Source organism: Dermochelys coriacea, chromosome 11 (genome assembly GCF_009764565.3).
Source record: "Dermochelys coriacea isolate rDerCor1 chromosome 11, rDerCor1.pri.v4, whole genome shotgun sequence".
Lineage (NCBI taxonomy): Eukaryota > Metazoa > Chordata > Testudines > Dermochelyidae > Dermochelys > Dermochelys coriacea.
In genome coordinates this window covers 47,947,296-47,960,194 of record NC_050078.2, presented here as the reverse complement: position 1 = coordinate 47,960,194, position 12,899 = coordinate 47,947,296, and the positions used below count along the sequence as shown (strand labels likewise).

Below are 12,899 nucleotides of genomic sequence, written 5' to 3'. Positions count from 1 at the left end.
TGGCCTCTGCTTCACCCTAAGACTCTCCCAGGCATCTCCATTATCTATCCCAGAGGCCTGATTGGGTCACATGTTCATCTGCCTTTTCCTACCTGGCAAGGAAAGTTGGTGATGTCACAGGTGGGGCTGAGACCCATCTCTTCTTAAGGGCCAGCCACCCTGTGACATTGCCATATTGGGTCAGCCCTATGATCCATTTAATCCAGAATCCTCTCTCTGGCTGCCAGTATCCTGTTTGTCACAGGAAGATGCAAACCTGAGGATTTGAGCAAACAGTGCTCAAAAATGAAGGAAGTAGATGTGAGGGGAATCAGGACTGGTGTGTATGTGAGTGTAGAGAGTGGGTGGGGGGCATGCAGAGTTGGGAGAAGAGGGCCCAGGAGTGAGTGAGGGGTGTGGTGTGTGTTGGAGGGTGCTGGTTGCGAGCGATAGGCAGGAATGTAAGTGGAGTGGAGTATAAGTGGAGTTAAAATACATTTAATAAATAAATAAATAGGTACAGAATAATAATTAATAAAAAAACAGTGGATTTTTGAACACAGAGGACCAGATCCTTATCAGGTGTAAATCCATACAGGTCTTCTGAAGTTAAGGGAGCTATGTTGATTTACATCAGCTGAGGATTTGGCCCATGCTATATGAGTGGGTTTGAAATTAGACAAAACAATTTCACCCTTCCTTGCTTGCAGTATATTATTCATTATTAGCAGTATTATGAGTTAGGAAGAGGAAGTAGCAGATATATCAAAAGAATGATGTGACGAGATAATGTAAAACTATAACACGCTGAAAATATTCAGATAAGACACAATTCGGTGCAACAGGAATAGTGTCTTCAGATTCTGAATTTGCTAAACATATATACTACAGTATGAGCACTGAATTAGCAACCATCAAGGGAGAGGCAAAAAAAAAAAAAAAGAGAGATTTGCCACAGCAAATGGAAAATGTCTCTTGATGTCCATTAAGCACAGTAATATAATACTAACAGGGATAGTGTACCGAACTGTTATCTGGTCTACTGTCTGATTCACTCTGCAGATATCTTCTTAAATCAATAGCACTCACATTGATTTTTCCAGCATACTACATTCCAGTAAAAAGCAAAAAACAAAACCCCACAACCTAGGATGAGTCAGCTATTTCCTACCCTTGGGGCTCTTTGATGCTCTTTCATTTAGGAAAAAATATCCTAAATATTTGCAATATTTGCAAATAATGAACCTGTCAGTTGTACCATCATATGATTTTGGAGTTTGTCACAACTCACAAACCAGCGTGTTGCAATTTACAGAGTACAGTGGGTACGGTAGAGACAACAACCGGACAGACCCAAAATCCACAGAAGCCATGCTGGAAAAGCTGTGTAGTGCAATTTAGGTGCCTGCCACAGGGAGCAAGTAAGGCCCCACTTAACTGTCATGAGCTGGAGGTAGTCCATGATGATCCCAACACATCAACACTGATTGATGGACCCTGTGGGCTCCTGCAACTTCTGCTATAGTTTAACCAGGGTGCTGCATGGCCTATTGATCACAAGATACTGCTGCCTGAGTTACCTTTTGCTTACCATCTTTTTAATCTAATAAATTAACAATACATTTTAATTTAGTATCACAAAGGACAACTTAATTTACTATATGCAGTGTAATTGTAGCAGTGGTGGTCCCAGTATGTTAGAGAGACAAGGTAGGTCAGGTAATATCTTTTATTAGACCAATATCTGTTCGTCTTTTCACAAAGCTATCACTCGGTGTCTGACCTATCAGTCCTCATCCTTAAAGGAAACCTGAAGAATACTTTCAAAAAAGACAAGCCTGGAAATTTAAATTGATACTCTGCTAGACACTGACGATCATAGACTGAACAGAGACACTGGATTTATGGCTTATTACAACAATCTGTAGCCCACTAACCCCTCTTTTTGTCCTACGACTGCAGAGATGTTAACAGGCAATTCTACCTTGAATGGTCTTTAAGAATATGTGCTAACTACGTCTGCTAAAAAATCTTTTCCATTTTGCAATTAGCTGTGACACTTGGAGTACCTTTCCCAGACCTGAAGAAGAACTCTATGTGGCTTGAAAGTTGTCTCTCCCTCACCAGCCGATGTTGGTCCAGTAAAAGATATTACCTCATCCATCTTGTCTCAACTTAATTTACCCATTTTCTCTTCCTTCAACTCCTTCAAATGCCCACTCCATTAAATTCCATGAAAAAGTACATCAGTAATCTCTCTCTGTCTTGAAATTTCATATTCATTTCAAGAAACTTGCCAAAGATACACTGAGGGGCTTGCAAAAAAAAAAAATAGCCCAAGGAAACAAGTTAGAGGTCTTGAGTCAGACTTAAGTATGAATCTTCTTGGGATCTCTCTGTTGTTTCTTTAGGATGCTTTTCGATTGAAGACACAAGATAAATCCTACCCTCTATTACAATATGTCTTTCTCACAGTGCCTCAGTGTCTACTGCTGCACTTCCAGGCTTTGCACTCATATGTTTGCATAATTATTGTGGGCTTGGGATTATCTGAGAAGTCAATGTTAAAACTCCAGTGCAATATAGCAAATGGTAGTGTTTATTGCTCTTTTCCAGTAGTAGTGCTATTTTAAGGCTTGGGGACAGGAACTGAGATGTATTACTACCCTCATCTCAGAATGTGAGGGCACAGAATGTATTCCTGTCCCATCTCCCAAGATTATTCATTAATAACAGCAATAGAGGATATAGAGCAGACTGTGTCCAGAAGCCTTTTGTGGGTAGTCCAGCATCCAAAATCTCATTCTCTTTTGCATTGTGAAGTAGGCTTTCTAAGCCGATTGGAGAACAAATTAATAAACTGGGCCCAGGGGAAAGCAAAACGTGCAAATGTTTTGGGAGTAATTTATAGTTATGGGCCCTGTTATTATCAACACATTGCTAAAAAGGATCTTTAACAGCTACTAAAACAGAATGATCTAAACCAGTGGTTCTCAAAGCCGGTCCGCCACTTGTTCAGGGAAAGTCCCTGCCAGGCCGGACTGGTTTGTTTACCTGTCGTGTCCGCAGGATCGGCCGATCGCGGCTCCCACTGGCCGCGGTTCGCTGCTCCAGGCCAATGGGGCCTGTGGGAAGCGGCGCGCGCCAAGGGACGTGCTGGCCGCCCTTCCTGCAGCCCCCCTTGGCCTGGAGCAGCGAACCGCGGCCAATGGGAGCCGCTATCAGCCGAACCTGCGGACACGACATGTAAACAAACGAAACTGGCCCGCCAGTAGCTTTCCCTGAACAAGCGGCAGACCGGCTTTGAGAACCACTGATCTAAACTATTCCTAGCTCTTTACAGAATTCTGTCTTTCGTAGGCCACTGTCCATTTTTATTATACTTGTTTGCTTTTTTAGTCCCTTTGCCTATACTAAATAACATGCATGTTGTCATAATCCATGAACAGAGAAAGGCATGAATGGATTTGTGTCATATGAGTTTTCCCATTAGTGGCAAATATTAAGCAAGTTAGGTCATATTTTGTCATCAGATACACCATTGTAAATCTGGAGTAATCTGGGCTACATGGACTTTGAGTGGTTGATTGAAGTGTGAAGCAGGGGAGGCTTTGAGCGGGAGCAACTGCTTTGAGCCAGCAGCCTTATAAAAAGGCAGCCAGTGGTGAACTTACTGAGCAACGAACAGAGGAGACGTAAACAGACGGAGTTTGCCTGGGAGGTGACCTAGGGAGAGTGCCCACAGAGTTTTTGCCTTTCAGGCTTTTGGGAACAGTAAATACATTGTCTGATCTGGCTCTTGATACATTACAAGGAAAAAAATATGGATACTGAGGGATAGCTGTTGTGATCTGCACAGGATGTGCCATGTTTGTCTTTCTCCTGATAGAAGCGACTTGATCCGTACAAAGTGCAAGCGGGTCTCTGTACTGGAAGAAAGGTTAAAGGACTGGAGGTTCAAGTCTCAACCCTGCATTGCATCAGAGAAAACGAAGACTTCCAGGACAGAAGTCAGGATTTGGTACTCTGAGTAGAGCGTGCCAAAGAATCAGAGAGGGCAGTGCGGGGGGAGGGGGGAGGAGGGAATGAAGAACAGGAAAGAAAATTGGCAGCGCATGACCTCCAGAAGAAGGAGGAAGATAATCAGTAAACCCCCAACACAGATAGAGGTAAGCACCTGCTTTCAGGCTCTCTGCACAGGTACTACTGCTGAGAACGTCTTGGAAGAGTCATCTGAGGCAAGGGATCAGAAGGAGAATCTGTCAACCAGACAGCATGGGATGCATTGTCCTAGGAATGGGAGTTCCATGACCACCACTCCCAAGAGGAGGAGAAGTGTGGTGGTGGGCAGGGACTCCCACCTAAAGGGGACAGAGTTATCAATCTGCCATCCAGACCGGGAATCCTGAAAAGTGTGCTGCTTGCTTGGAGCTAGAATTCAGAATGTGACGGAGAGTCTGCCAAGACTCATCAAGCCCTCAGACCACTACCACTTCCTACTTATCCATAGGAGTACCAACAATACTGCCAAAAATGACCTTAAGCAGTTCACTACAGATTACATGGTTCTGAGAAGAAGGATAAAAGAGTTTGGGGCACAAGTGGTGTTCTCATCCATGCTCCCTGTTGAAGGAAAAGGCCTGGGCAGGGACTATTAAAGCATGGAAGTAAAAGCATGACTACACAGGTGGCACTGGTGAGAGGGCATTGGTGTCTTCAACAATGAGCTGATGTTCCAGGAAAGAGGATTACTGTGCTGGGATGGGCTCCATCTATCAAATACTGGGAAGGGCATATTTGGACATTATCTGGCTAACCTGATAAGAAGAGCTATAACTAGGTCTTATGGGGGATGGTGACAAAAATCCAGCCAATATGCATCTAGGCTCAAGCAATAACATCAAGGGGAAGGAGCTAAATTCTTGAAAAGGGACTAGAAACCACAACTGCATTAAAAAGGCAAGAAGAAAAGCAACAAGACAGCCTGTAAAATAGCTGTGATATATGAAGACAATTATGACTTAATATGACTACTTACATGATTGAAGTACCAGCATTGAGGGATATAGTTTGTTCCAGAAGAATAAGTATGGGGAAAAGGAGGAGGTGTCATGCTGTCTGTCAAGAATGTATACACTTGCTCTCAGGTCCAAGAGGAAGTGAGTGGCAGACCTACTGAGAGCTTAGGGTGAGGATAAAAAGAGAGAATAGTAGTAGAGATGTTATGGTGGGGGTCTATTATAGACCACCAAATCAAGAAAAGGAAGTGGATGAGGCATTCACAAGCAGGTAACACAAGATTCTCTAACACACATGAGCTAGTATTAATGGGGAAATTTAACTTCTCCGATATCTGTTGAAAACTATCACAGCAAAACATAATTTGTGCTGCAAGTTCTCAGCATGTGTAGGAGACAATTTTCTGATTCAGAAAGCTGAGGAAACAACTTGGGGTCATCCATTTTGGATCTGGTATTGACCAACAGAGATGAATTAGTTGCAAATGTGAAGTGTGAAGGTGGTCAGGAACTTGGGAGGAAGGGATCATGATCTGATGGAACTCAAGATCCTATGGAAAAGAGGACATGAAACAGCAAAACAAGGACACTGGACTTCAAAAAGGCAGATTTCAACCAGCTCAGAGAAATAATAGGCATGGAAAGACCAATTAGGAAGAAAAGGAGTTGAAGGGGGCTGGCAGTTCCTAAAAGATGTAATATTAGAGGCTCAACATCAAGCTATTCCCATGCAGAGGCAAGACAAGAGCCACAGGAGGCCAATGTGCCTGCACAAGCAGATTTTTAGCTATCTAAAAGCCTAAAAGGATACATACAGGAAATAGAAGGAGGGGCATGTCACCAAGAAAGTATACATGGGAGTAGTGCAAGTGTGTTGGGACAAACTCAGGAAAGCCAAGACAAAGAATGAGTTACAGATGGCAATCAGTCAGTGTTACAGACAACAAGAAGGGATCCTACAAAAGGAGGAGCCGGGGAAGTAAAGACCGGTCAGCCTGACCTCAATACCTGGGAAGCTATTAGAGCAATGTATAAAACATTCAATTTGGGAATATCTGGAGGATGAAGGGGTAATCACTAACAGCCAGCATGGATTTCCAAATCACGCCAAACCAGCTGGATTTCCATCTTTGGTAGAGTAACTGGTTTGGTGGATGGGGGGATGCAGTGAACCTAATATACTTGGACTTTAGCAAGGCTTTTGACATAGTCCCATGTGACATTCTGATAAGTAAGCTGGAGAAATGCAGGCTCTGTGGAACTACCATTAAGTGGATACATAATTGGTTAAACAACTGCAAACAAATAACTATCAATGGAATGATATCGGATTGGAGGGTATCTCAAGAGGGGTTGCACAGGGATCTGTTTTGGGTCCGGTGTTATTTAATATCTTTATTAATGACCTGGATGTAGGAATAGAGAGCATACTGATCACATTTGCAAATGACACAATGCTCGGGAGGGAGGAGGTTGCAAACACTTTGGAAGATAGAGGTAAAATTCAAAGGGATCTTGACAAATTGAAGAACTGGGCTATTGACAATAAAATGAAATTCAATAAAGACAAATCCGATGAAGTGAGCTGTAGCTCACGAAAGCTTATGCTCAAATAAATTTGTTAATCTCTAAGGTGCCACAAGTACTCCTTTTCTTTTTGCAAATGTAAAGTGCTACACTTAGGGAAGAAAAACCAAATGCACAAATACAGAATGGGGGATAATTGGCTTGACAGCAGCACTGCTGAGAAGGATCTGGGAATTGTGATGGATCACAACCTCTACAAGGGTCAACAATGCGATGCTGTTACAAAAAAAAAAAGCAAATGCAATTTTAGGTTGCATTAACAGAAGCATAGCATGCAAGTCATGGGAGGTGATAGTACCACTCTACTTGGCGCTGGTTAGGCTGCAGCTAGAGTTCTGTCTTCAGTTTTGGTCACCAATATATAGAAAGGATGTGAAGAAACTGGAAAGGCTCCAGAGGCAAGCAACAAAGATGATCAAAGGGACAGAATGCAAGCCATACGAGCAAAGGTTGAAGAACTGGAAAAGAGGCGTTTGGAAAAGAAGCGATTACGGGGGAACATGAAAACAGTATTCAAATACTTGAAAGATTGTTATAAAAAAGATGGAGAACAGATGTTTGCTGTTGCCACAGAGGCAGAACAAGAGGCAGTGGGTTCAAAGTACAGCACAGCAGATGTAGATTAAATCTCAGGAAAAAGTTCCTAACTGTAAGAACAATAGGACAATGGAACAGGAAGGTCATGGAAGCTCCTTCACTCGAGGTTTTCAAAGGAAAGCTGGATAACCATCTGTCTTTGGATGGTTGAGACACAACAAATCTTGCATCTTGGCAGGAGGTTAGACTAGATGACCTTGCAGTCCCTTCTATCCCTATGGTTCTATGACTCTATGCTGCCCCACAGTTTGGACTACTCGGGTGTGAAGAGCAGTGCACACCAAAGTGCTGCACTGTAACTCCCCTGTGTAGACTTTGCGTCCATGAACTAAAAAGATCCTGGTTCACATTCAAGTAATTCATTTGCCTGATAAGTTGTTCAGGTTCACAGTGATGTGGCTGGGAGCAGAATCTGGCTGTAGTGTTTAGGGATAACTTTGCGGAGGTGTGGTGTTTTGCTTTGTTTTATTTACAAACCATTTCAGCCCAGCTGTGAGCTCTTCTATCTCAGAGAAAACCATATAATTTTAAACTAGAAAGTCTGTCACTCTGCAGTGAGGATCTCAATAGAAGTTAGCCATTCCTACATCTATCTTAAAGAATGAGTAAGCAACTCTAGCTTCTAAACATACCTGATACCCCAAGAGGCTATTAAAGCTGGTGTGCCGATGGCAACCAATATCATCATGAGGAAATACAGAAACTGATCTTTCGCATACACCTTTTTTTACACAGTATCTAATACGAACTTCCCTCAAGAGGAAAAAGTGGAGGGAAATTAATTCAAAGTATGAAAATGCATAGATAAGATGCACAGGTATATAAGAATTAAAGCAACCAACCATTCCTGGGTTGAGTTATCCATGGGCAGATATACTCATTGTTTATCTAGTTGTTGATTTTTATTCTAGGGAGATGGTGGAAAATCAGTGGGCAGAAACAAAACATGCATTAGCATAATGAGAAACAGTACCTGAACAGTACCTTTGATGGCAGGAGGAGCGTACACACTCTGCTTCCTCTGCTTAGGGGAGGCGTTCTGTGACTAGGAATAAGAGAAAGAGGTTTAATAAACATAGAAAGAAAGTGTCATACCATTTCCTGGTGGGGTGAGGGAAGGGGAGGGGAAATCAAGTCTGCTAGTTATCAGATATGCAGTCTTTCTACATTCCTTCTTTTCTTAACATGGCTTGTATTGCTCACATAGCCCTGTTTTCCCTCTGAGTTCCTATTAGTTCTGCTCCAGTCAGTGGTAGACAATCCAAATAATTATTATCTAATATGATGGTGTGGTTATTCTGGATATGCTTCACATGTGTTACAGTAATATTTCATGTAGCACGCCCTCTTGAATAAGGCATCTGCACTTCTGATAGAGAAATATCCATGTTGCTTGAAAAACTAACTGGGAGATTTGCAATTCTGGGAACACTTTTCTTGCCTTGCGGAATATATATTGTTCCCCTTTCACCTGATTTCAGCCAACCCTACAGTAGATATGGGTCTGAAGTAGTCCCCAGAATCTGAATACATACCCACCTACACATACAAACTTTGTAGGCTGCGTTGATATCCAGAACTAATGCATCTTTATACCTTACAATTGCTCAGAATTCACAAGGGTAACTGTATCTATGATAAGAGTTCTTCATAAAGAAGGCATGTTGTATGAATCAGATCCCAATTCCTGGGATGCCACCTACTTATATGAAAAGCTATGATTAGATACAAAGAGTTGTGTCTAAGGACTTGTCGACACTTACCGATAGATTGGCACTGCTGCGATGGATGCAGTAGGTGTCAATTTAGCAGATCTAGTGAAGACCCACTAAACCGATGTCAGAGCACTCTCTGGTCGACTCCAATACTCCATCTCTACGAGAAGAGTAAGGGAAGTCGACAGAAGAGCACCTTCGGTCTACACAACACGGTGTAGACACTACGGTAAGTCAACCTATGCCACATAGAATCAGAATATCAGGGTTGGAAGGGCCCTCAGGAGGTCATCTAGTCCAACCCCCTGCTCAAAGCAGGACCAGTTCCCAACTAAATCATCCCAGCCACGGCTTTGTCAAGCCTGACCTTAAAAACGTCTAAGGAAGGAGATTCCACCACCTCCCTAGGTAACGCATTCCAGTGTTTCACCACCCTCCTAGTGAAAAAGTTTTTCCTAATATCCAACCTAAACCTCCCCCACTGCAACTTGAGACCATTACTCCTCGTTCTGTCATCTGCTACCACTGAGAACAGTCTAGATCCATCCTCTTTGGAACCCCCTTTCAGGTAGTTGAAAGCAGCTATCAAATCCCCCCTCATTCTTCTCTTCCGCAGACTAAACAATCCCAGTTCCCTCAGCCTCTCCTCATAAGTCATGTGTTCCAGTCCCCTAATCATTTTTGTTGCCCTCCACTGGAGTCTTTCTAATTTTTCCACATCCTTCTTGTAGTGTGGGACCCAAAACTGGACACAGTACTCCAGATGAGGCCTCACCAATGCTGAATAGAGGGGAACGATCATGTCCCTCAATCTGCTGGCAATGCCCCTACTTATACAACTCAAAATGCCATTGGCCTTCTTGGAAACAACGGCACACTGTTGACTCATATCCAGCTTCTCGTCCATTGTAACCCCAGGTCTTTTTCTGCAGAACTGCTGCCCAGCCATTCAGTCTCTAGTCTGTAGTGGTGCATGGGATTCTTCCATCTTAAGTGCAGGACTCTGCATTTGTCCTTGTTGAACCTCATCAGACCCATAACTTGCGTCAACTTACTGCGATAGTATAGACAAAGCCTCAGGTGCAGTTCTTTTGGTTCCTGGGTAAAATAGGCCCAACTTTGTTTTAAACCAAGACTGGATATAAAGACGTGTTTTTCAGCATTAAAATAAAATAGCTTATACAACTAACATTCCATGTAAAATTGATACCCATATGGGAAATATATCTTTACATGAATTGAAAGAATGAAAGATTTATTTTCATCATCATTCAGTAAAAGACACAGTGCAACCAAATAAATAAATAAATAAATAGCAGAAGTGATAATCCAAAAGAAAAAAGCCTCCAAAAAAGTTATGTTCATGCGTTCAATTCTAGAATAACTAAAGAAATACTGACATTCATAAAAGCATACAAACAAACTGATGAGACTTCTTTTTTCCAAAAGATTGTCACTGGATGACTGGCCAACAAAATGGCAGATTAAATTCTGTGTTGAGAAATGCAAAGTAATGCACATTGGAAAATATTATCCCAATTATACATACAAAATGATGGGGTCCAATTTAGCTGTTACCACTCAGGAAAAATCTTGGAGTCATGGTGAATAGTTCTCTAAAAACATCTACTCAATGTGAAGTGGCAGTCAAAAAATCTAACAGAATGATAGGAACCTTTAGGAAAGGGATAGATAAAAACACAGTAAATATGATAATGCTACCATATAAATCCATGGTACGCCCACACCTTGAATACTGTGTGCAATTCTGGTTGTCTCATCTCAAAAAAGATATATTAGAATTGGAAAAGGTACAGAAAAGGGCAATGAAAATGATTAGGGGTATGGAACAACTTCCATATGAGGAGAGATTTAAAAGATTGGGACTCTTCATCTTGGAAAAGAGACGACTAAGGGGCAATATGATAGAAGTCTCTAAAATCATGAATGGTGTGAACACAGTGAATAAGGAAGTATTATTTACCCCTTTGCATAACACAAGAATCAGAGGTCATTCAATGAAATTAAGAGGCAGCAGGTTTAAAACAAACAAAAGGCAGCATTTCTTCACACAATGTACAATCAAACTCATTGCCAGGGAAGTTGTGAAGGATAAAAGTATAACTGGATTAAAAAAAGAATTAGATAAGTTCATGGAGGATAGGTCCAGCAATGGCTATTAGTCAAGATAATCAGGGATGCAATCCCATGCTTTGGATTTCCTTAAGCCCCTGACTGCTAGAAGCTGGGACTGGACAACAGGGGATGCATCACTCAATAGTTGTCCTATTTTGTTCATCCCCTCTGAATCATCTGGCATTGGCCACTGTTGGAAGAAGGACCATTGGTCTGACCCAGTATACCTGTACTTAATGTTCTTATTGAAACTCTCCTAAAATAATAAATAGTTTAAACATTCAAATTACATGCTTTTTGTTGGGCTTGATGTGAGGGAATTCTGCTGACACTATGGCCTTGTCTACACTCAAAGATTGTACTATACCAGTATCTAACTAATATGTAATTATACCTGAATAGCTAAAGTTATTGTGTGGATGTAATTATACTGGTATAAAAGTGTCTATACCCATCTATTTTATTCTGTATAGAAAGGGGACTAAGCTATATTGGTATAAGCCCCCTTTAAATGGCATAACTACATCTATATTAGGAGTTGTACAAGGTATATCTATTTTCATAAAATGTCACATCACAGACCAAAACAATTATAAAGGTACAAAAACCGGGTAGACCAGGCCTAAGAGAACTATTCTTTGATCTTATCAATTTCCTATTGTTTTTTATCATAGTGATGTCATGGAAATTCATCCTTAAGTATTCACTTGAAAGGCCTCTTTGTATTTCTCTGGGTGTTTGAGATTGTATTTTCTAACAGATCTAGTCTTTCAACAGCCATTAATTTAAGTTGGCTCTTAGGAAAAACACTTTCACATAAATATGGCCAATACTATTATCCTGTTGTATCATAATGGATGGAAAGATGCTGTTTATGAATAAAACATTTGTTGTATTCAAAGAGAGCTATTTACACCAGTGTGTGACATGCTGTTGATCCTCACCACAGCAAGGCTTCAGAAGTCTGTATTTGGATCTAAGTCTGAAACAATACTGCCTTTGCTATTTAAAGCTGTGCTTGCTTCCTTAAAACACCATAACAAGAGAAAGAGATCAAGAGGAGAGTTTGGGGGCAAAAGAGATGGGACTGGAGGAACAAACCTTAGACTTCATTGCAAACTTAATACTTGAGATAATATTCACTGAAGTCAATGGAAAGACTAATTGCTTTCAATGAGCACTAGTTCTGGCCCTCGTACAGAATTAGAAAGGAAGCTTGCAATCCCTAATCTCCCCTGTACTAATGAATGGCGTTTGCTGTGCTCATTAACCTGAATAGAGACTAATAGAGAAACTGACCAGAACTAAAGGAGCAACAGGTATTTGTACAAAGCCATTTATCTAGAAGCTTCATCCATGACAAGCTGTGTCAGTTACGGAAGCCTGATAATATAAACAATTGTATAAACCAGCAAAGCAAGAATTAATATATTTCAAAATAGTTGAAACAATAGCCCACTATTTAAAAAATGTAACTAACTTACTTCTCCTTGTGAGTTGTTCTTTCTCTTCTCATCTATTTCTATAAAACGGAAAAGATTCAATTAGAGAAAAAGGAGTACCAAAAACTTGTTTTTTCCAGGGTAAATATTGTGGACCGTATTCTGATCTCAACGGTATTTCCACTGTAAATAAGGAATAACTCCACTGATTTACAGCTTTCCCTTAACCTTTGTCTGTCCTGTAGGCCAAAGAGATCAACACCCTTTAAACATATAAGTGCTTTGGCCAGATTTCCAGAAGTGCTCAGAACTCAACAGCTCCTCTTCAGAACACTAGGCAATGAGCTCTTTTGAAAAATCTGTCCCTTAGATTGTAAGTCCTTGGGACAGGAACTTCACCTTCTTTTATGTTTGCAAAACACCTA

At 41.2% G+C, this 12,899-nt stretch overlaps 1 protein-coding gene across 5 annotated transcripts in view; it reads right to left on the bottom strand.

Annotated features, from left to right (window-relative positions):
* PPP1R1C (protein phosphatase 1 regulatory inhibitor subunit 1C) overlaps window positions 1–12,899 on the bottom strand; it is a 93,181-nt gene that overhangs the window by 40,556 nt on the left and 39,726 nt on the right. For 4 of the 5 annotated variants that reach the window (XM_043505439.1, XM_038422125.2, XM_038422128.2 and 1 more), the window contains exons 3-4: window positions 12,517–12,554; window positions 8,166–8,226 (exon numbers count right to left, since the gene is read on the bottom strand). In XM_043505439.1, the coding sequence (XP_043361374.1) occupies window positions 8,166–8,226; window positions 12,517–12,554 (99 nt within the window). Of the gene's footprint in view, window positions 1–8,154; window positions 8,227–12,516; window positions 12,555–12,899 lie in introns of all 5 variants that reach the window. The other variant, XM_038422131.2, reaches the window with a different exon arrangement.